The sequence below is a fragment of the Cloeon dipterum genome, chromosome 1 (assembly GCF_949628265.1).
Source record: "Cloeon dipterum chromosome 1, ieCloDipt1.1, whole genome shotgun sequence".
Taxonomy (NCBI): Eukaryota; Metazoa; Arthropoda; class Insecta; order Ephemeroptera; family Baetidae; genus Cloeon; species Cloeon dipterum.
The window spans coordinates 34469631-34492566 of NC_088786.1; the positions used below are offsets into that span (position 1 = coordinate 34469631).

The 22936-nt window shown below is 40.4% G+C and overlaps 1 protein-coding gene and 1 non-coding gene across 2 annotated transcripts in view; one reads left to right on the forward strand and one right to left on the reverse strand.

Moving 5' to 3' along the window:
• Positions 1-22936, reverse strand: part of wb (wing blister) — a 43915-nt gene that overhangs the window by 19522 nt on the left and 1457 nt on the right. Inside the window, exons 2-6 of the mRNA XM_065483606.1 lie at positions 20324-20682; positions 2570-2812; positions 1904-2209; positions 1446-1682; positions 35-202 (exon numbers count right to left, since the gene is read on the reverse strand). Of these exons, the coding sequence (XP_065339678.1) occupies positions 35-202; positions 1446-1682; positions 1904-2209; positions 2570-2812; positions 20324-20682 (1313 nt within the window). The remainder of the gene's footprint in view (positions 1-34; positions 203-1445; positions 1683-1903; positions 2210-2569; positions 2813-20323; positions 20683-22936) is intronic.
• On the forward strand, positions 1165-1238 carry TRNAT-AGU (transfer RNA threonine (anticodon AGU)). The gene has a single exon. It is a non-coding gene; the product is annotated as a tRNA-Thr (tRNA).

Sequence of the window (22936 nt, forward strand, 5' to 3'; positions counted from 1 at the left end):
TATCTGATATTTAATTAATCTGCAATTACTTCACCTCCAATTGCTCTTCGCCTTCTTCAGCGACAGAGGCGCACCGTCCACTCGGCGAGCCAACATGATGGCACTGACACGGTCGGCACGGAGACGAGTTGTCGCGCCGAACGCCTGGCGGTCTGTAATAGCCGACGACGCACAGTTCGCAATTGATTCCAGTGGTGTGATCCTAAATTAATAAAAACAACAATATTATAATAAGGAAAAATCTCTTCAATAGGTAATAAAGCATTTGAACAGCAAATTTTCCTTGATAAGTGGCTCAAATTTAAACTAAGTTTCATTTGTTAAAGAAGATCAGACGCCATGCACTTAAAAACCAATTAAAAAAATTAAATAAAATTTACCAAAAAATTGATAAAAAAAAATAACAAAACTCGGAGAGCGATTATTCTGAGGAAATTATTATATTTCCCTCAAAAAATCCTAGTTTAGAGCAAGACTGAGGCAAGTTTATGCTGGTGTGAATATATCATCTGGTCAAATTTCTCATTGACTTAAAATTTTTAAACAAAGACAATAAAATACACAGAAAATTAGTGTAACTTTTTACAAGAGGTTGGCCTTGCCATATTAAATTCCGATGTCTATTTTATTTTTAGATATGTGTATAGATGATTTCGCACTTTCAGTCCCAAATAAAAAAGAAAAAAGAAAATTATTTAATCAATTCAATCGCCACATTCACCACTCATTTAACTGTAAAGAATGCAAATCAGAAAAGAGGACTTTTTTACTTCTTTTGTGATAAATTTTCCTTTTGTCAGAAAACCGAAAATAAAAATGATTCTCATTTAAATAATTTCTTCAAAATTCCTTAATGGCAAACCTTTGATAAATATAGATTACTATTACAAAATTTACTGTTAAAAACTTTCTTTTACCAGTTGTTGAGCACGTATCACCTGACACTGAAAACTGACTTATCCGGACTTATCATAAAATGTGTTAACTGCACAAAGGCGAACTGGTAAAGGCATTGACACAAGAACAGCAGGTAAAAGCATGGCAGTGTTGATGTAATTTACTTCGTAAGAGTTGCGTTAGGTGGCAGCAGTTACAATGGCCACAAGAGTAAGGGCCATGCTGAAGCGGAGAATATATTCTGTGATGCTGCCACAGAAAACTGGCGGCGCCGTGGCTTAGTTGGTTAAAGCGCCTGTCTAGTAAACAGGAGATCGTGAGTTCGAATCTCGCCGGTGCCTGACCACAAATCTTTTTTGCTCTACTTTTTTCATGCCTGTTTTCACAGGAAGTTAATATCTTTCTAATTTTAGTTGAAAAAAGCAATTGAATTATGAATATTTCAATCCAGACCATCACACTACGTCAATTACACACAAAAGTAGTAATATAATTTTTTCGTTCTGCCTTCAGTTTGAAACAAGAGTAAGAAAAGGGATTTTACTCACCCTGCAATCGACGCACACACCGCCTCCCTTGTGCTCGCCGTTGGTGTTGAGGCTGAGCCTGTTTCGCGCCACCTCGGCGTCGTAGACGCAAGAGTCGGCGTGTCCGAAACACTGGCAAGGTTCGCACTTGCCTGCGTCCAGGGCGGTTCCGGCCTTCCAGGGCAGCTGGTTGAACATCGGACAGCACGTGTCGCATTCTTCGCCGCACGTTTCATGACGGCACACACAAGAACGTTTCTAAAAATATAGTAATTGTTCAAAAAATTAACTAATTATTTTAACTATTTCATAAAATCTGTTTTAATTAAAAGAAATTGATAAAAAAATTAAAAATTTGAGTAGAATTCCCAAGAAAATTGAGGTGCAAGAATCGGTATTTTGAAAGGATTGGAAAAATTAATGATTTTATGAAGAATCTATTTTGTAAAATTAACATTTAGATAGATAATATTTCTTACCCCAGTGCTCTTGTTCTGAGGACACTCAGTGGCGTGTCCGTGGCAGACGCACTGCCCACCGATGGAAATGTCCTTGATAGAGTAGAAGTATTTCTGCGAAGAGGTGGTTTCGACCGAGGAAGGAGGGAGACCGGTGTCGCCGCGGCCGTACTCGGGGCCTGGGTCGCTGGAGCCGCTCAAAAGGTCGGCGTTCAGGGTGTGCACCCTTTGCAGACGCAATCGCACGAATCGGGCGCGGGAGAATTCGCGGAGAAGAACAGTCGATTCGTTTGCTCCTGGCCGGCCGTTCACGATTGACGTGTGAATCTGAGGAATAAAATTTAAAAAAATATATATTTTAATTTCCAGACTGCTGTGTTATTTAAAACGATTGTTGGTAGATGCTAATGAAGGCAGATGCACTCGGGGTTTTAGTTTAAATTAATAGCAACTTCCAACAAGCTGTTTATTTTTCCAAATTTCCACAAAAGAAATAGGGAAAATTCAAATTTTGAGAAAATAAAAATATTTTGCTGCATTTTAAATTGAAAATCAAATTTATGACAAATGAACACAAGAAGATTTGTATTTTTCTCTAATTATTGGAATAATTTTCTGTTTTAAAAATAAATTAAATTTTTATTCTTTAGAATTTTCCATTAAGAACCAATTTAATATCCAACTCACCTCCCCTCCCTCGAGGGGTTCCAGTTTGGAGTAGTGCGAAGTGCAGATGACCTCTGTGTCCGCCCTGTAGGTCGGCCTGCCAGGGGTAGGCGGCACTCCGAACCAGGTTTCGCATTCCTCTTCGCTGATGGCGTAGTACTGCCACGGGAAGAATGTCTTGCCGTCGAGCGAGCGCTCGAGGATCCAGTTGCCCGGCCGCGGCGAATTGCCCGCTTTGACTATCACATACGCGACCTCGAACACCTGCCGACAATTAATTAAGCTCGCTAATTGCCCGCCGTCATATTTCAGCGGCAATTACACTTTGTCATGTTGCACACGGCGAATATATATTATATATAATACGCGAGAGAGGCAGACACTTGATAAATTTTTTAATAAACGCTCCGCCGCGCAGATGCAGCAGCAACGAAAGAAAATAATTACTTTTTCATTTACGGTTCAGAATTCTGACCTGCCCTGGCGCTCAGTTCAGGTTTTGAAAACTCCATGAAATATCTTTTCATCAGAAAGATGCAAAAGTTTTATTGATAAACGTTCAAATTTTGACTTAAAAAATTAGATAACTTTGATATGATGATGATAAAGAATAAATTATTCAGATTACTTATATAAGTATGGAATTTTTTCCTAGAGTTCTTGTTAAAATTGCAAGCACAAACAATACTCTATCTTTCTTTCTTGGTGTATAGAAATATTTTAGTTACAAAACCCAATTTTTTATACATGTTTAAATAATAAAGCTGTTATCATCTATCGCAACGGGGGCCAGATGTTCGATAAAATTGGTTCCCACTGCGCAGATCCAAGATGGCGTCTGAATGTGGAAAACAAAAAGCTCTCTTTGGATTGCTGTACGAGTGTCAAGAGTTTGTTTTTTCGATCCAAAAGACACAATTAGTTAAGAGTAATGCAAATCATGTCACAATATTGACGAAAACTTGGTTCTTTTCGCGAATTTTCACGTGACTGTTTTTTCGCGCCAAACTCCACCGGACGCCATACTTGCGCGTCGCATGAATCTGGTTCCCGCTGGCCAGACCAAGACCCTTTTAAGCCTTTTTGGGCAGAAGGCACTGCACTATTTTTGGAAGACAATGACAATTTCCTAGTTATAAGCAAATTCAATAATAAAGCCTCTTATTCAACATTAATTATTTAAAAATTCAAAACTTCTTTTAGAACGTAATTTTTCACTACAGCAATTCGTTTCTGCCTTCAGCAGTCATTGGTATTATTTTTAATTCCCAATCTTTGTGGTATTCACAGCTAATTTTGTTCAAAAATTGATTGTACGTCTGCTGGAAATGTAAATGTGTATTTTTTTCCACTGAAAAATTAAATGTAACTTATATCGTAAAAACGGTACTAACGTAAATATGCTTTACGCGCTTATTTCGACTGTTCCAAACATGTTCTAGCATTAATGTCTAAACAGAAGGGCCTCAATCATCGAGTTAGCATTAATTTCAGCCAGCTGAAATTCCAATTTGCATTTAGTAATTGGCTAATTATAAGTGGCGAGGACCAAAATATCCTCGGTCTCGCTAAGTCCGACCGCATACATTATGCAGAATTCAATTAGTTGGCCAGTGTGTTTATGCAAATAAAATTGTGAGATTAGCCGACATAAAAGCGCGTGTAATTTGATGTTCGGCGGTTCACAATTTATGGGCCTGTTACGGACTCATGAGAAGGAGAAAAAGGAGGCGCTCTCATCTCGAAAGAAATCGATTTTATGGCATTAAATTCATGAGAGCGGCTGGCACGTCTGGCCATTAATAAAAAGAGCTAGCTAGCCAGGCCCAATTTTCATAAATCGAGCTGGCGGCTGGCTGCACTCGGGGTCACACTCGTCGCCGCAGCCCGAGCTTTTTCCTTCCGAGAAACCGCCTCCGGGCGTACGCGCCGAGGAGATACTGACTGCTTTTTCGCGAAAAGCCGAGAGTGAAAAATTGTGCAAAAGTCGGTGGGAAAAAAAATCTCCCCTCGCCGCACAGAATGAGATTCTATACACAGTTTTATGGGCTCGTATCATGTGGCGAAAATAGCCACACACATCTTTCGCGCAGCTCTAGAAAGAAGCTTAAAATTAAGAAAGCTAGCTGGCAGATTAAATGATGCTGCCAACACACACACGCGGCTTTTTATCACGGGATCTGTCTCTCCTCGTGAAAGAATGAGACACTTGAGATAAGTCGAAAAACGAGAGAGGAAAAAGGCACGTCGGCCGGGGCGGATAAATTTGACAGTAATGTTGTCTGACTAATTTATGATTTTTGGATAGCGCCAAAAAGTAAAAGGAGCGCGTCCTAATGGCCAATCCGTATGGGAAGAAGACAGTTCAAACCGCAGAGGCATATCATATGTAAATATTTCACGCTGTTGCTCTCGTCTCTACGCACGACCTTTCGATTTTCCCGAAATGCTATCCCGCATTCGTTGGAGGGAAACAAATGCCGGGGACGAGCGGCGCGGACAAATAAAACGCCGGACCGAAAATTCCAGCGGACATTTTTATATGAGACAGTCGTTTCGGCTGAAAGAATGCCTTGAAATTTGCAAGAATTCGCCGGCAAAGGGACCGAAAAGGGTCCATAAGAAAGAAAAGTGATGGAAGAAGTCGTCCTCAAACTCTGTTAAGATAAGCTGGATATAAGGACTCGACGTAAATTTATCTCCAAGCGGATTTGCCAAAAAAATAAAAATCCGAATTTCTCCAACGGCACCGAGCGCGCCGATAAAATCATAAAACATTCTAGTTTTTCACTAATTAACAAAGGCAAAATAAAAAAGAGAAGGGGATCGAGCAGGTCTTTGCCGCAGCAACCCGGCAGTTGCGAGGATTTCACTGGCAGGCCATCAAGAGAACACAAAAAATCCAAATTAGCCGTGTGACCCAATATTAAACGCCGGTGCTGAGAGATAAAGAAAGAAAAAAGCAACCTGCGGGCCCTTTTGTGCGAACAAGTGGCCGCCGCCGCGGCTGCGAAAGGCCGCACTATGGGTGCCCCGCGGCCAATTATGCGTTGTATCAGGTTGTTACCATTACGACGGTGATCATTGTGCAGTGCAGCCGAGCATGTCGCGCGGCTGTTGACCTTTAGGGCCGTGGAACAAGACGTTCGGCCGCACAGATGCATCTCGCGGCAGCCAAGATTGAAAATTGAGATGAGTGACAGACGGAGTGCCCATCATCCCGGAGACAGCGAGGGGCCTTTCTTTCTTTCTTTCTCTTTTCTCTCGCATCAAAAGCACATCCCGAGAGTGTATACTGTTAGAGCTTTTTACTACAGGTGTTCTCACTTGGAAATCAACGTTAAAAGCGTGACCAGGTGTATCGAGACCGAGATTTTTGACGTGAACAAATGTAAAATGTAAAACGCTCTCACGTGAAATAAGGCAAACGAGTTAATATTTAAAATTATGCAATCCGAAATACGTTTACGTTACGGGATGACACAATTGAGAGCAGAAGCAAATGTTTCCCACGGAAAAAACGCGTGAAAGAGGAAAAAGACCATGGAAACTTTGATTTAATCAAAAATAATTACTGTTTGTTGATAAAACTACAATCTAACAACGAAGAAACTTAATTTATGTTTAACTTAATGAGCCACAAATTGTTTTGAATAAATATGTAGTTCATTTAAATTTACATTTCTTGTGAACGAATTTTTTTATTTATTTTTATAATTTATTTTAATTCTCATCGTGGAAGTTGATCAGAGTACAATGTGCTTCACAATTTCTATTTTCAAAATCATTTGAATGGAACTTCCGCAGAATAATTTAAGAGCCGAAAAAAATCAATGAGCCAAGAAGTGGTATCCTCAAATTACGAGAGATCTTTTTATAATGGACCCCCTATATAGCCGGGCCATTATACGAAAAACCCAAACACGAACCGTGCGAGCATCGGGCTTGCCTCCTATAAATAATAGCGAGTGATGGGGTCACATAATAAATTAAGATATTTCTCTAATTCTCACTCGCTTAACTAAGTAAGTCAAGGCGTCGAGATTTATTGTCTTGAGTGGTCGGTCGGTCGGCGGCCGCATGGCATGGCTATGGACAAGCTGGAAATGTGAGAGCCGCCTAATGGACCGTGCGAGGAGCAGCAGCACGAAATGCACTCACTCGCACGGTCAATTATCGGACCCCCGCAAGGATTGGAAACGCTATTAGCTTTTTCGAGGCTTGTGGTCCTCCTTATTGCCAAGAGGAAATGCGCAAAGAACTTTACTTATAATTTTCATGGTTTTTTTCTACGAATTAAAACATAAAACGGAAATGGTAAAGGGATTTAGAATTTATAATGCTTTAATTATCACAATTTTTCAGCTTGAGACATATCTAAACTGTTTTTGCACCAATTGAGAAAAGGGTTAAATTATTTTTTGCGAACAATCTTCACCCGCGTTTAATTATTAATAATAATTAAAATAGTAGAGCTTTACAGGCCAAAAATTAAGAACATTTTGTACTACAGCAAGTGTATTTCATTGAATTAGTTATTTTGTAAAGTTTAGCAACAGTTATCTCTACAATGAGCAATAATTACGACCAAGAAACAGTTAAATTTCAGATTTTGCCAAATATCTCGAAAAATTAAATGGATTTCTTTATGGTTTAGATTCCTCTCGTCACAATCTATCCAGCGGTGTGCGAATTATGAGCGAAATTTCCATTCTGACGAAATAAATAAAAATTTTCAATAAAAGCAAACAAGTGCTCGCCGTTTGATTAGCATGCAATTTTTTAAACCAATTTTCCAAAAATTTAAACGTCAACCTGGGGATTTTTTTTAACGTTTTCCTAATTTTAAATAGTTATTTAAGTAAAATTAAAAAGGATTTTTAAAAATTTTTATGCAAATCTTTAGTTTTGCGATCATGTGTGTGTGTTAGCAAAAATGGTTTCATTAAGACAAGAGTTTGAATTTATTATTATTCAAAATAACTCAAATAAATAAAATAAAAAACATACAGAATTAGCAGTAACGGCCTGTTTCAACGATTCTGTCTTCTTCTATTTAAGTTTTGGGGCTGTAAATATTTTACAATGCGCTCGTATCAACGCTTGGCTCACAAGGATTTGTGTGTGCAATGACGTCACTTTTCGAGTTGGTGCTCTTCGTATTTTATTAGAAGATCGACAAGGCGTGCGAGAAAACTAGACAAAGGGAGCCACACCTCTCGAAAAAGCACGACGACGCCGGGCAGGATCCCGTCACTTTGGCTGCCTCTCAAAAATAATATATATCTGATCCACATGATTATTTTTTCATAAATTCACGTGCGGAATAATAGATCACGTAGCCTTGGGCCCAGTTCCATACGTTTGCTTTGCCGATCAGGTCTGCAACAGTTTTTATCGCTCGTGAATCAAATTCAATTTGTGTGATGTATGCAGAGCCTTTTAAGGCTAATCCACTGCTGATTATATTCGCATTTTTTATACACAACCACTTATTGTTAGAGTGAAACGAACGCGTTGAGTTTTCAGCAGCTGTGCTTCGGGGGAAAACAAGCGCTTGAAGCGAATGTAAAGAACTCTGTCAATTCATTAAAATCACGAGAGGAATTTAAGCAGTCTCGAATTGACCCATCATCGCGTGAATGAGCGACGGAACGAATGTAAACGTCAGCTTTTAACTTTTTCTCGAGTGCAGTAGTAGCGATGAACGCGTCTGATCTTTATTCATGAGGCGTCAGCTCATTCATATTTTAAAAAGGTGGACGCCGGCCTGAATTAGAAAGATTTGCACGCCTTTTAGGCCGAGTGGACAAATGGAGTGCATAGGCGGACGGCCGAGAATTATTAGGAAGCGCGCCTTAAAAGGCTCGCTCCGCAATGGCCTTGTCCGCCTCGATTCGGCTCTCTCAGCAGCAGCACTTTTCCTCCGCTCGCGATCCATAATGGCGACGCAGCTTTAATTGCTGCACAAAATTAATTGCACGGCCACGAAATGATAATTAGGCCCGGCTGCGCGATTATTTCTTTCTCGCCGGCCGGTGCGGACAACATTTTTATTCATTATTCATCCGGTGGCCGTATAGCAGCTATGTGTACTCTTTTTTTCGTTTTCGCACAAAGCCGGTTTGCGATCTGCTCCGCCCTGGGCTGCGTGAGTCGCGTCTTTCGCGACCGGTGTGCGCGAAAGCAACCCCCGCGCGCACCGTGACTCACAACAAACAAGACACACACACATGCGGCAGTGTTGTCGCCGGCGAGCGTGGGTCGAATGCAAAATTGCACGCGCTCAGCACTTTGCGCGCTGCAAATAGAAAATAATGTACGCCACATGCAACAGCGCGCCGTGCGAATATTAAACTGGCAGCCGCAGGAGACGTCGAGTGGGTGCAAAAAGCTTACCTCGTGTAGCTGGTGGGTGGGCCCAAGTATACAGTGATAAATTTAGTGTCGAGAGTGTGTCGTCGCGCCGGCCAATATGGTCAGAAAAGAGGTTTGCGCCTGACCGTGAAAACTGCCTCTCGTAAAATCTGTTGATGCTCTCGGATTGATCGTAAATAAAAGCGCGCTCTTGAATGCTAATCCCGTTCGGCTGCAACCGCACTTGAACTGTATTATTGCGAGGATTGGCTGTAAACTTTGCCGAGATTCGTGCCGCAATGCGTTCGATCCAATAACATTATAATCTGGTTTCAAACTTCAAACCAGGATTTAAGTTTCTCATCCGAGGAGTTAAAAGTACAGAATGTAGCGCATATATATTCGTTTTTGGAGTGACTTGCATAGAAGTCACGCAGGATTTTCTTGTTGCAGCTGGCCTAATATTAATTAAGGTAAAGAAGTTGAATCCAGAGTTCCTTGGCATGGTAAAAAAAATTGACAGCAGAATGCAAAATAAAGCTGAAAATCAATGTTTTAATTTCAAAAATCACAGCCCTATTTTATTTCTTGCCTTATTTTGATTAAATTTTGACCAAGCAAACTTCACATATTTTATGATTTTTAAACCAAATAATGTTTTATTTCGGTTGAAACAATTCCCCACATCGAGATCTATTAGCCACCAAGGAACTTTTTATTTCAGGTATTGAAATCCCCTGCTAAAGAATAAGCAGAGTAAGTTCACCAACTGAAAAGAAATAAAACTTATTAAAGGCCATTTTCTTAAATGTGCTGCGTTAAATTAGCACTAAATGTAGATAAATATTTCTTACGCCTCAACCAAAATGTTATTTAATTTAACACTCTGCAAAAGTCCTAGTAGTTTTATTAGGGACTGAAACGTTTATACGGCCCATGACAACGTCTTCTTTATATTTTGTATCGAACGCTTGTCATTTTTTGCCTTTCCACGTGTTATTTTAATTGATAATTTCTTTTATTTAAAGAGGAATGATACTGCAAAAGCCTGGAAAATGCTTGTTGCCAATGCATAAACTCATCCCTTAAGATTCGCAGTTAAAGCCTAAATTGACCTAAGAAGCACTGTAATTTTTCGAGAAAATTGGCTGGAAAGTTACCGTGCTTTTCAAATGGTAATGGCTCTCTCCTTACTTGAAATCCGATTTAATTTCAAAACCAAGAGTTTCCCCAATAAGTGGCATACACCGTTGGACAGATCTCAACGAGAGGAATCGAAATATGCCAAGAAAATATGCTCAAGCACTGTACATTTTGGAGAAAATTGGCAAAATTTGAATTTTTACTGTAGGAAGGTCATTTTTTACTATTGCAAATTGTTGTAAAAAATTTTTATCGATCAATTGTTTATGGCATCCAACAATTTAAATAATTTTCAGTTGTTGCCCAGTATCATTCCACTTTAAGGAGAGTAAAGTAGTTTACTCTCCTTATTCCACTTTAAATATTAATAAAGTTTGTTGGAGTGCAAGCTCAACACGACTTTCAACCAGTTAAATATTCAAATGAATGCCCAAAATGCGCTGCATGGCGCCTTCGGAGCTTTCCTCTCTGCTATATATCTGGCAAAGAAATCAAGCTTGGTCATTGGCAGGGGGGATGCAATACTTTGACGGCGATGTCAAAATCAATCTGCCGATGAAATCTATCAGGCAGCCAGCAGCCGTCCCGTCTCACTCTCCTTCTCCAGAGAGGGGGGCACGGGGGCCGCGCGGCGAAAACAATACAAATCCGCGTATTAAGATTCAGGCTGTGAGTGAGCAAAAAGGAGCAGGCAGCAGCACAGCGTTGCGCGGCGGCTCCAAATTTGGGCACCGTCACAATGGGGCCAGTTAGCCGGCCTAGCTATTTTACGCGCGCGCAACACTACACATTTTATTATACGTATTGCGCGCGGTGCAACCATAACAGCAACAGCAACAGCAGCAGCAGCACATCACCTGAACTCGTTTCTCTCTTTTTCTTTCTCTCGCACTACTCGAGAGATCTTGCCCGCCGCCGCGTGAGGGAAATACAAAATGCTGTCGCTCTTTATTTGTTTGCGTGCTGCTCGACGCACCGTCAGAAATGAATTCCCAAGCGCTCGGCAGCTTGATTATTTATTTATTTATTTATGTAACCGCAACGCGCGCAGGCAAAACCCGACGGCCGGTGCGTGTGCATGTGTGTGCTTTAATCCGCTTAATATGCTTAATATGCATTCGGTCCTCGTGCTACCTGCGAGGAATGCGCGAATCATACACTCACTTTCCTGCTCTTTCTAATTACCATCTGGTCAATTATGTCATGCCGCGTTAGCGTTCTCCGCGGCACTGCTTGTTTTGAAGTGTTTTATGAGTTTCTGCAGCCACTCGGTAGCAGCAGTAGCGGCGGCACACCTGTCTCCAAACTGCTGTGTGACGACTCCTTTTTGGAAGCGAATCGCAATTTGCTTGAAACATTGTATCTCCAAACCGGTAAAACAATGGAATGCTTTCAAGTTTCATAAAAGAAATTAATTGCTTCTTCTTGAGCCGCCGAAAATATAATACCTAACAATAAGAAAGCATTCGCTGAAAAAGTGGAACGTGACAATACTGTGAAATTAAACAAATAAATGCATCGGAAACAATTTGTTGTTGCATCGTAGGATAATTTTAACACGAAAAATGGACCAAGGACTTTTGTGAAGTTTTCGACAGATCAAAAGAGCGGTTAACCCACTCTAAAGAAAAAATTTCCTCGCCAGCCACACCCCAATTCACTGGACGAAAATAGTTTTTGGGTTAAGCCACGAATATTGTTAATATACGAGAACATTTCCAGACTCCAGACAATTGGTTCAATTGCAATGTTATTTGGTCCTCATTTTTTTTTTAAATTTTCTCCTGGATTCCATTAACCACTTATTTGCTAAAGCCGAAAATGCCCTAATTCATTGTTCACCACCTTTAAAACCCACAAATTTATTTCAATCGAATAACAATTATTTAAGTATTATTTTATACAAAATTTTCATCCATTTTTATTATTTCTGTCAACATTCATAAAATTAAACAGCCTTCCGGTGAAAAAGGGAGCATCGGACGTTTACACAGCGTCGTTTGGCGAACAGGTGCACGCACGCACGTACGTCTGAAAAGGCGGACGGGCAGTAGCGGGCCGTAATCGCCGTTTTCCGCGTGTATTATTATCGCCGAGAGTGAGTAAAATGCAAAATCGAAAGCGAGTGGGCGATCGAGCGAACACGGCGAGCGAGCGAGCGAGAGAGAGAGAAAAGTAGCCATGTTTGGGCGAGCCTTGAAGCTCATTGTGCGCGCGTGGGTGCAATGAGTCGATCCCAGTGTTTGCTGCACGTGGGACGCGCGCAGCGCATCTGACTTAATGTATCGCGGAATAAGCCGAGCGTGAGTGTTATTCAATCAAGCGAGCGGACGCAAGAATGAAATTATCAGCAGCGGCTAAGAAAGACGCTCAGTGTGTCTGTGTTGAATGGCGTGTGGTATGCTATGCGCGCGTTAAAAGATGCTTTTCTGCATGCGGGCGTGCGGTAGGTCAGTCCTTTGCCCGACGATGGATCATTTAATTACGACCACGCAGCTCTTTATCATCTTTTTGCATCTTTCAAACGCAGTACGCTCGCTTCCCACTTGTGCCCGATTAATTTTTTTCTGTTGGGTAAATCGTTCTCTCCAGCAAAACTGCGGAAGTAGAGAATTCACTTGTCACATGTCAGCTGTTTTCTAATTGTAAGACGTTAAATTGATGTTAATATTCCAATTTTACTTGACCGATTGAGAATGAAAACAACTATTGAGTAATTTACAAGTTATGGAGATGGAAAATAATTGTTTTTTAATTAATGCACAATTTTTAAATTTATGTTCCCCACACAGTACAGGCAATTGGTAAATTTCTCTCTAGATTGGTTTTATATGTTGCAATTTTTTCACATCTCTTTCAGTTTCTTTCACAGTAATTTGAGTCTTGCATAGGTATTTGGTCAACTAAAAAACTAGCTGCAAGTCTATAGATTGCAGAAGAGCGAAGAAAAGGATATTGCTGTTGACAGCACATTGGCAGATATCCAAATTTCTAAAATTTATATATATTTGTGTTTTAGCTATATGTAAAGAAATATACTAAATTATACTTATAGCTATAAATTTATTGACAGAATTAAGTAAAAACCCTTAATAAATAAATTGATTTTCAATAAAATATTTAAAAATAAAATTATTTATATTTTGTGTCAAAAATTAAAATAATTTTAAAGGTTTAATAAAAAAACTTATGTTTTATTTAATGTTGAAGTAATTAAAATGTTAAAATTATCTAATTTTTTGTTAATTACAGTTTAGCTTACAACTTAAAAAAACCGATTCAATCAAGTTTGGTCAACATACCGAATTATAAATGTGTAAAAAAGGAAAAGCATCACTGAATATGTAAATGAAAATTACTAAAAAAAAATCACTTCTTCTCATTAATGGTCAGTCCAACGTTTTGTCGCTTGAAAGCCAGCTAAATTCTCATTTCCACGACATAAATCATGATCTCCAGAAGCCAAATATAGTTTGAGAAAAAAATTAGCTGCCAATTTTCTCGTGTGAATTTTGCCTGCATGCAAATTCCCAAACACAAATTTTATGAATTTCCGCATTCAGGAACTATACCAGTCCTTTTCTTCTAAAGATTCCACATATTGAAGCAGTCGGAGTATATTAGTGCTCCACATTTGGTCCAATTTGAATTCAGCGAGCGTTCCGTATTTCTACTTTTCTAGTCGCCGCAAAAACAAACACGCGGCAAGCAGAGGACAATGGCCCGGTGGGGGTGGTTCGTTTGCTGTGACATTTCTCTTAATCTCGCCGACTTTTTTGCCCAGCCGGCGGTACGCTCTCAGCAATTTTTCGCGTTCCGTCGCGCTTGTTTAGTTCACAGAAATCATGCCGAGGACAATGATGCGCCTCTGGTCGTCGGCAAAAAAGTGGCGAGAGGAACGTGAGCAGAATTTCACGACCGTGAGAAAAACGCACGCCAACGCGCAAAACGAGCAGGTGAATTTATCAGTCCGCAGATTACGAGTCGTCATTTTACTCAATTAAAAAAATAAATAAAAAGCCATCCTTTGCCCGGCTGGAGGCTGGAGAGTATACAATTTTTTTATTTTTAAATAAATAATCCGCTCGACCTGTCCTTTTCAGGCAGCAAAACGCAAACAAGCAGAAAAACGCTGACAGCCCAACGGCACGCAATTCAATATTCATCTCGTCAACATCAAGTTATTATCTTTTTCTCTCGTGATGCTGTTCGCTATTGCGTAATGAATTATATCTGGCTGCAAATATCAAATTCACCTCTCGCTAAGCGCGCATGCACGCAGTCTTTTCCAAGTGTTCTCTCTCTCGCTCTCTCGCTCTCAGTCTGCTTGTCACCGCAGAACAGTGGCAATGGAAAACACCGCGCCAGTCACTCAAATATTCGAGCTCCTAAAGTTTCACAGGGCTCTCCGTCCGAATCCTCCCGACCCGCGACAGCTTTTTCTCTAAAGAGCAGGGATCTCATTAAAATATCCCTCCTCGCTCTCTTGTCTCTGCGCGCCGGGAAAATTTAATAATAATAATAATGCTCTCATAACAAAACACCCGTGTTCCCTGACTTTACGAGCAGGCTCTGGACATTTTGAAATAATATAAAAGACATTATTTATACAAACTGCTGACAGCTCCAGCCCGAGCGTGAGTTGTTGAAACGCTGCCGCACAGAAACTCAAAAAGCGTCAAAATTTTATGTGCGCTTCTCTGATTTACAGCCAGAAACTGGCGCTAGGCGAGTTGGCCTGTTCTATTGGCACTTTTAAGAGACTATAGTTGGATATTATCCAAAAAATCCGTCAGCGTGACATTCCGGTGTCAAGATAGCCAATGGTGTGCTAATCGAGCTTAAAGAGAAAAACGAAAAGTGGAAAAATAATTTACCAATAAGTTTTTTTTAAGGAGAAAGTCGGATTTAATTTTTTGTACAGATGGATGGAATTTGGGCTTGTGGATTTTTTAGATGCATCGCAATGAAGGTCAAGTTCTTAAATTCTTTTTAATTGAATAAACATTAACGCACTACTGCTGACTTGGATGATAATAAACAACAATAAATAAAAATTAAGCAATCAATCGATTTAACCGGAGGTATTCTTATTTCTCTGCAGTTGATTCTCTGGTTTTGAATTGAATTTGCAGGGGAATTTCTGCTGATGAAGCCTGAGAGGGACCGAAGAAGATGCTGTCCAGTACCAAGAACGTACAAGATATAAATTTGATAAAATAGGCGACCACTCGAGGTTGTGTTCATATTGAAAATTAATGAAACCAGGCTTCATCCTCGTTGCTTAAAATCGACGTTTTAATTTCTCGACCAGTTTCGACGTCATCAAGTACGTCTTAATCATGAGTAAACGACGATTTTAAGCTACGAGGAAGAAGCCTGGTTTTATTTATTTTCAATTTAAATTTTATTTTTCAAATTTATCTCGTATTCCGCTCAGACTTTTAACTAACTATACTGATTGTGCCATTTGTAGTAAAAAAAATATTTGAAGATATAAAATCAACAGTTTTATTTAGTGCTGTGGATGACGACGCAGATGAAATTTGAAATTAGAGATTTTCCAAAACAAAATCCCAAAATTTAATTCATTTGCTGGGAGGAATAGATATTTTCAGTTGAAAACAAACATAAAAAATGACTACTTATTCCACTACAGAAATCAATTTCTGCCGTTCAAACCTTTTCAATTAAGAACCATGACGGTCGTTTAAGGAAAAGTGGCTATTAATGCGCGCGGTATCAAATTTGCCCTAATTGTCGCTCGTGGCGAAAGCCGCGGTGGAGCATCAGACATCATAATTCAAGCGCGCGCACGGGCTACCTGAGAGCCGCGCGGCGCAACAAACGTGCCGACAGGTGATAATAAATAACAAGGCGGGGATGCCTTGTCAGACTCCAAAGTTCGTGTAATCTCGGCCTGCATTATTTCAGCCTGCCAGCGTCCGCCCGTCGGCTGGGTGTGTGTGGTCTGTGCATTTCGATTTCCAGTTCTTTTCTCCCAGAAAAAAGCGTGCGGCAGAGGGCTCTGCACCGAAGAAGAGGAACCTCCGAATTCCTGTGCTCGCCCAACAAATAAACACTCGCTGCCTTTAGCCACTCAAAGCGGAACTTTCTCAGAAAGCGGAGGAAAATGGATACTTATTTAAATTCAAAATTGAACATTTTTATTCGATGAATGAGGAAACAGCAGATGCTTCGCAGCATTCCAGACAATTTTGTCAGAAAGTAAAACGGTTTCTCGTTGCCATGATGTTGAGAGGCTGCGTTGCGTACGAATTAAGTAGCCATTTAATGATGGAAAATTAGAGTTACGCAGCAGATTGTCGTCGGGAATAACGATGCGAGAGGAAGTGTGCAGAAGTCACAAAGGAGACGGGCATTGTGTTGCTTCCCTGCATGCTTCTTTGGCCGATAATTGCGCGAATAACAAAGCAGCGAGCACGGGGGGAATAAATCGGCTTAATAAGGGGCCCGCTTGATTACATGCTTGTACCACTCACTATTCAGCGTGTTATTGAAGAAAACCACGGGTGGTCCTGACGAATGCGAGATGCACCAAGCTTTAAAACACACACAAGAGAACGGCTGAGAATGTAAGCTGCTGACCGAATAGAGATTTTGCAGTTGTGTTGCGACCTGATGCCGCGGGAGTTTTTAATCACCACACACAATGATCAAAGAAGGGGCAATTTAAATTAATTTTTTTTACTTCTGATGATTTTTTAACCTTCGCACAGCACTTCCCAACAACGCTGAGCAGGCCAGAGAGGAACTTGGGCCCAAAGTGGCCATCTTTTCGCCTCCCCGTACCAAGTTATTTTATTGAAACGCCAGACATTTGTCCCTAAAGCCACCGGAAAAGTACGTAAAACCAGCGCCGGCGTGCCTCCCAGCCCGTTGACCTATTTCGAGTCGCTTTATTCTTAACAACCTTTTGCCATTTTCTAACAGTGGGCAGCCATATAGCATTAGATCCCTGAAATATCTCCCATTACCTCAACACTCCTGAGAATGCCTTAAAAAAGCAAGCTAGCGAACTGGTTTTAAGTTTTAATGTCTTATAATTTAATTTTCAATTAAAAAGACTTCATTGTAAAATAAGTTACTAAAAGTTTGTTTCTAATTTTTCTTAATTCTAAACAATAAAAAATATTCAAGGGATTTAATTTTTTACAAACAATTATTTAAAAAAAACATAAGACATTTAAATAGGGAAGGATTTTTAGAATGTTTGCACAGTACTTTAAAAATTGAATACATAACGAATTAAAATTATTGATTTTGATAATCTTGGGAAGCCTGTGAAATTTTCAACTGGACGAAAAATAAATTAGCAATCTCAATTTCGCAAAAAATACCTTTTGTAGCTTAATGTACTCAAATGTCTCATAAAGAGGCAAAGGAATTTCGTCTCCAGCAGTGCACCAATACAACAATAACCGCGACTCAACCGAAAACTTATTTCTCCGTTCGCGGCTGTCGTTTAATTTATTTACAAATTAAATGAGAGAATGTTTCCCATCCTTGGTTAGCGATTTACCTGTGTGCTTTGACGCTGCTGTGCGGCGACGAGAAAGAGAAAAAAGGTTCCGCGATGGATGAGAACCGAGAAAAAATAAAAGAGACCCGCCGCCGAGAAAGAGTTTTGTTCTTGCGTTAGGGGAATCCTTTGTTTGTTTTTTCCATCAGCGCAGAAAGAGGACAAGAGTGTCGCGGCACAGACGTTAATTTTTCATTGATAAGATTTTTAAGAGCTTCAAGAGAATAGTCAAATAAACCTCTGCAGCTGGGAGGCTGGAGGACATTGAATACCGAACTAATGATTAATATTTACAGTAGATGTAGAACCAAAGATATCAACTGAGCTCAGCTTAAAAAATAAAACCCTCATCTTTACTTAGAGGACAAAAAATAAATAGTTTTTATTACCCGTGTAAATATTTTTTTAAATACAGCTTTACGGTTAACGCACATCATGTAATGTTTAAAAATGAAGCATTGTGCGGCTTGAAAACTGTTATTATGTTTCAAATTAATGCGAAAGTTTTATTTAAAAAGACATTCTCAGCAGAATGCTACTTTGTCTTTGAAAAGCCCAAATTTGCATACTGCGTGCTATGAAGGGAACGAGAGCAGCAGCAGCAGCAGCGAAAGGGGAGTGCAGCGATGACAGAGCGCCAAGCTAAAAATAATACAGAGATGTCTTTCCAGTATGTTAATTAAGGATGCAAGCTGTTGCATCAACAGAGTTCCGCTGCCGCGGAAAATGAAGACACGTGCATGACCAACTAAAACAATTAGCCAAGCGCGCGGAGTGGTAATTTACCAGCGATTTTCGGTCGTTTTCTGCTCGGCTGCAGATTTGTTTGAGCGATCGACACCGCGGGAAGAAGAAAAAAGGGTTGATGGGCGCGCGTGTTCACGTCTATTTTTGTCACACGCCTAAATAAAACGTGCTTATTTCGGCCGCGAATTGAGTGAGAGCAAGCAGGGAGCATCGGCGGCGACAGTAAATCTAGCGGCAGACAGCGTCGGGCCATTACCGTCCGCACGTTATTAGGGGAAACAACACAACGTATACCAATTCGAATGCATTATGTGTGTGTGTGACTCTTCGGAGCTGCTTTGGAGAGCGCTTAGCACAGATTAAAGGGATCCGAGCCGCGCTTAAATAAAGTATAGACACATCAAGTCACAATTCATAAATATGCATGACCGCCGAGCGGCTTTGCTTCTCTCTCTCGTGCAATTCCAGGAGCTTTTCTCGCCGACACACTCACTCCCATTGCTCAATAATAATAATAATAGCCCTTTCAGCGGTGCTAAATGCTCCGCTTTTCATTATTATGCGCGCAATTTCGCTCGAGTCCTACGTGGGAACGTGCGGTCTTCATAAGAGCCCTCACATTTATCGGCATCTCTTGATGGGAGCAAAAAATCCGTAATCATATTTTTGCATATTAAATGTTTTGAAATCAAGCTGCGCTGGAATATAATATCGTTGAGAACATTTTTTATTGAAGTAGTTCAAGAGATTGAAGAACTTTTCAATTCCCATTTTTTATTTGTTTGACTACAATTAATAATTTCTTCTGTTGGACTTTTATTGTAACAATGGGACTCTTTTAACAACGCTGATTCTTATGTAAATTTTGGATAAAAATTCGAAATGGAGGAGAATTCAGGCGGCTGGCGCGCTGTGCTGACGACCAGGGGTGTGGACAGGTTTCAGGGGCGTGGCAGGCTGATGCGGACCCCGAGCAACCTGCACGCGGAGCCCCCTGGAGTGCATTTCGAGTCAACCACCTTCTACCAAAAAAACTATCCAGGCTAGTAAAAAAAAATCAACACGAAGGTTTAAAATTAATTTTTTTGTGCATTGAAAGGGCACGAAATTAAAGAGGACAGCGTGCAGAAGCCATTCAAACGAGCGGACATGCTGGGCTTGAGCGATAAGAAAGTGGACGGCGTGTCGATTTACGCGCAGGACTACCCCAAATACCCTGGAGCCGCCTCCGCCGAGCTGCGCCCCAACAAAACCAATCTTCACCCTTTGAGCGGTCAGGTCGTCTCGGAGACTTCGTACTCGAGGGAGTTTGTCGGGTTTGACGGTGCCTACTCCGATAGGACGGAGCTGATTAGGAAAAGTGACAATCTGCACCCCAGCGACGCTAAGTTAGAAGGGCATTCGGTCACCGCCTCGGATTTTCGATAGGAAATTAATTAAATTCAATGAATTTCAATAATAAAAAAATATTCATTAAGAGGTATATTATCTATGTGTGCGTTCAAATTCAATTCAAAATAATTTTTTATTCCATTAATCCGAAATATGGACAGGTGCGATTTTGGAATGCGTCGAAACATCAATTTAAAACAGCCAAATTAATATGAGTGTCACAAAAAAACCATTGAGTGAAATAAATTAGTCAGTCTTTTGCCATGAAACAGTAAAATTCATTCCCTCCCACCTAGAGCGCGTATATTTCAGGAGAGTAATTACGATTAAATTGTAAAATTCCACAATAATTTCAAATAAAAAGAAATGGTCTTTGATAACATAAATTTCAAGTAGCTAACAAATACAAAACGCATGAGAATATATTTTTAAAATGCCCGGTGACATTATTTGACGCTTTGGATTATTTTCTTCCCACAAAAAATAAATTATTTCTTAAAATCAAGAAAAATAATTGTCAGTTCTGCCTCTCAGTTCGATAATTCAGCAAACAACGAGTTTGAGAAAAACCACGAATTTAATTCCCGTCTTACCTGACCGAGGTCGAGGGTGATCGTGACCCACTGGAAGCGGAGGCCGTTCTGCAGGGTGGGACTCTGCCACCAGCGGTGGGTGCCGTCGATGGCAAGCTCGGCAGGGTGTCTCCTGGCGGTTTCGCGAGCTTTCGAGTCGCACACAGAGCACTGCGGCTCGCGCTTGGTACTGTGCTCGGCCAGTTTGCAGAAGCGCTCGGGGCCATTCTCGCCGCAGGTGGCATTGCTGGTGATCATGGCGGTGCTCGCCAGGTTCAGGATCGACGGGAACAGTCCTTCGTCGTCCCTGAACAGGCGTTTCTGCTGCACCGCCTCCACGGAGATGCGCTCGCGATGCCGTTGCTGCCCCCGGCGTCGTCCTAATTAAACATATTTAAACTTTAGTAAAAAACTGAACATTAAATGTGTAGTTTAAAATTGTTTTAGTGGGCAATTGACCAGTTGCAAAAACCCTTAGTTATCAAAGCCGCCAACAGATGGCGCAACCACAGACTTTCTTTTAAAAATTTTGTTTTAAGCGGTTTTAAGGCATTTCCGCTGCGATTTCAGACTCAATCTAGCTATTTAACTTTTTTTAATTAATTTGCTTTTATTTTGACGTGCTGAAAACCAAAATCGGTTCAGCCATTCGCCGTAGAAACGTTGGAAAATATTTATTTATTTCAAAAAATAGTTTTTCACGATTCTACGGCGATTGGCTGAACCGATTTTGGTTTTCAGCACGTCAAAAATTAGCAAAATAATTGAAGAATGCACAGTAGCTAGATTGAGTCTGAAATCGCAGCGGAAGCGCCTTAAAATCGAAAGTCTACGGTGGCGCCATCTGTTGGCGGCTTCAAACACTTAGGGTTTATGCAACTGGTGAATTTTCTATTAAAAATTTAATTTTTTGTTATAAAATTTTAGTATTTTTGTTCAAGCTATATAATTTTTTTAAAAAAGATTTTATATTTCAGTTTTTAAAGCAGTAAAAATAAAAAAAAAATATAAAATCATTGATCCAAACCATTGCCTATTCAGAGAGTCTATTAACTAATTCGTTGTTCCTCAAAATTATTTATTGTGAAGTTTTTAAATTACGTCATTTGAAAAAAATCGTCAAAAAATAAGTGCAAATAATAAATAAGAATATGCTTCGAAAATCTATATTTTCTGTCGGTATTTGAAGTGAAAACGCACTCACAATAGTATCCCAAACAAACGGAAAACAATTACGGAACTGACTTTCCAAATTCCAAGGGATAAAAGAGGTAGAGAAGAGCCTTCGGTCAGGTACGCAAGGTGTGAGGGTTGTAAAATCAAAGCATGATCAACACAAAAAGCAGCGAGTCAGCGTTTTACGACTCTAGGAAGCACGCACGCAGCACAACAAAAACGCAACAGCAAACGTGAGATGAAATCTGATGAAGTCTCAAAAAATACAAAACGCACACGGGGACGCTATGCTGACAATTATTATTATTACAACAATGTTACGAGGAAAATAGGCAGACGGCCAACAAGTTCTCGGAAAATTCAGATTTGGAAAATTTTCATGCGCCTTCACGACCTTCTCTCTAATTTTAAAATAAAGCAGCCGTTCCGAGAAACAAAGAGGCTGGCTTGTGCTGATGAACTTTCTTTCTTCCATCCTTTTTACTTCAGGAATTCGGAGATAATTAGCCGCGCGCGCACACGTATTTGAGGATAAGGAGAGAGAGAGAGAGCACAGCTCCTCTGCCCGTGTAAAATAAGCAGCAGCAAGCAACAAGCAGCTTTGCACGGAAGTCGCTTGGATGTCAACACAAAGGAGCATATACTGTACCCGAAGAGAGCACAATAATGCACAAAGGATTACATGCCCTCGCGCGCGTAATTTATGCCCGCTGATGCAGCCAGCTGATAATATTCATCCGATATTAAAAACAATCACCGAGTCCATTCATCAGCGAGGAGAATGGAGATGAAACTTGAACCTCTCCTCGCGTTGCCCAAGACTCGAGATTAAATTTTGTCGATGTAATATTTTCCCAGAAAAGAACTCTATCAGAAGGTTTGACCTTTGGTTGATTGTTTTTCAGTTAAAAAATTGCTGTCATTTCTCACTTGCCAGGCAAAGGTATCTTTTTTTGTGTAAGCTGCTCGTCGGGATTATTTATCAAACGAAATAAAAATGTATCCTCCCAGAAATGCCTGTTTGGCATTGCTACAGCCCGAGGTGAATGTTGTTGTTTGTGTTTCCTCGTCCATTCCGGTTGTTTCTTATCTTCACATTCGTTCCCTGCAGTACCGGACATATATGTATTGTCCATGCGATTCATGATCAGCGGGAGATTATTTCTAGATTCATAAATTATTAAAATGCATTATGGAATGAGTCAGCGTAACAAACATAAAAAATGTTTATTCTCACAATTATTGCCCTGTGAAATTATTTAATTTACAGAATATTTTGTTACAAACTGCTCAACTCATGCTAAAATAAAATACGCATTCCTTCGTCTTTGGTCCAGCAGCGGCTAACAATAAGCTCAATCTGCACCGAGGTATGCGTATGCACTCTCGAGATTGGTTTGTCTGAGTGGCGCCGGAGCAACCTGGCGGAACCTGCAGCGTGCGTGCAAGTAGGGGGTC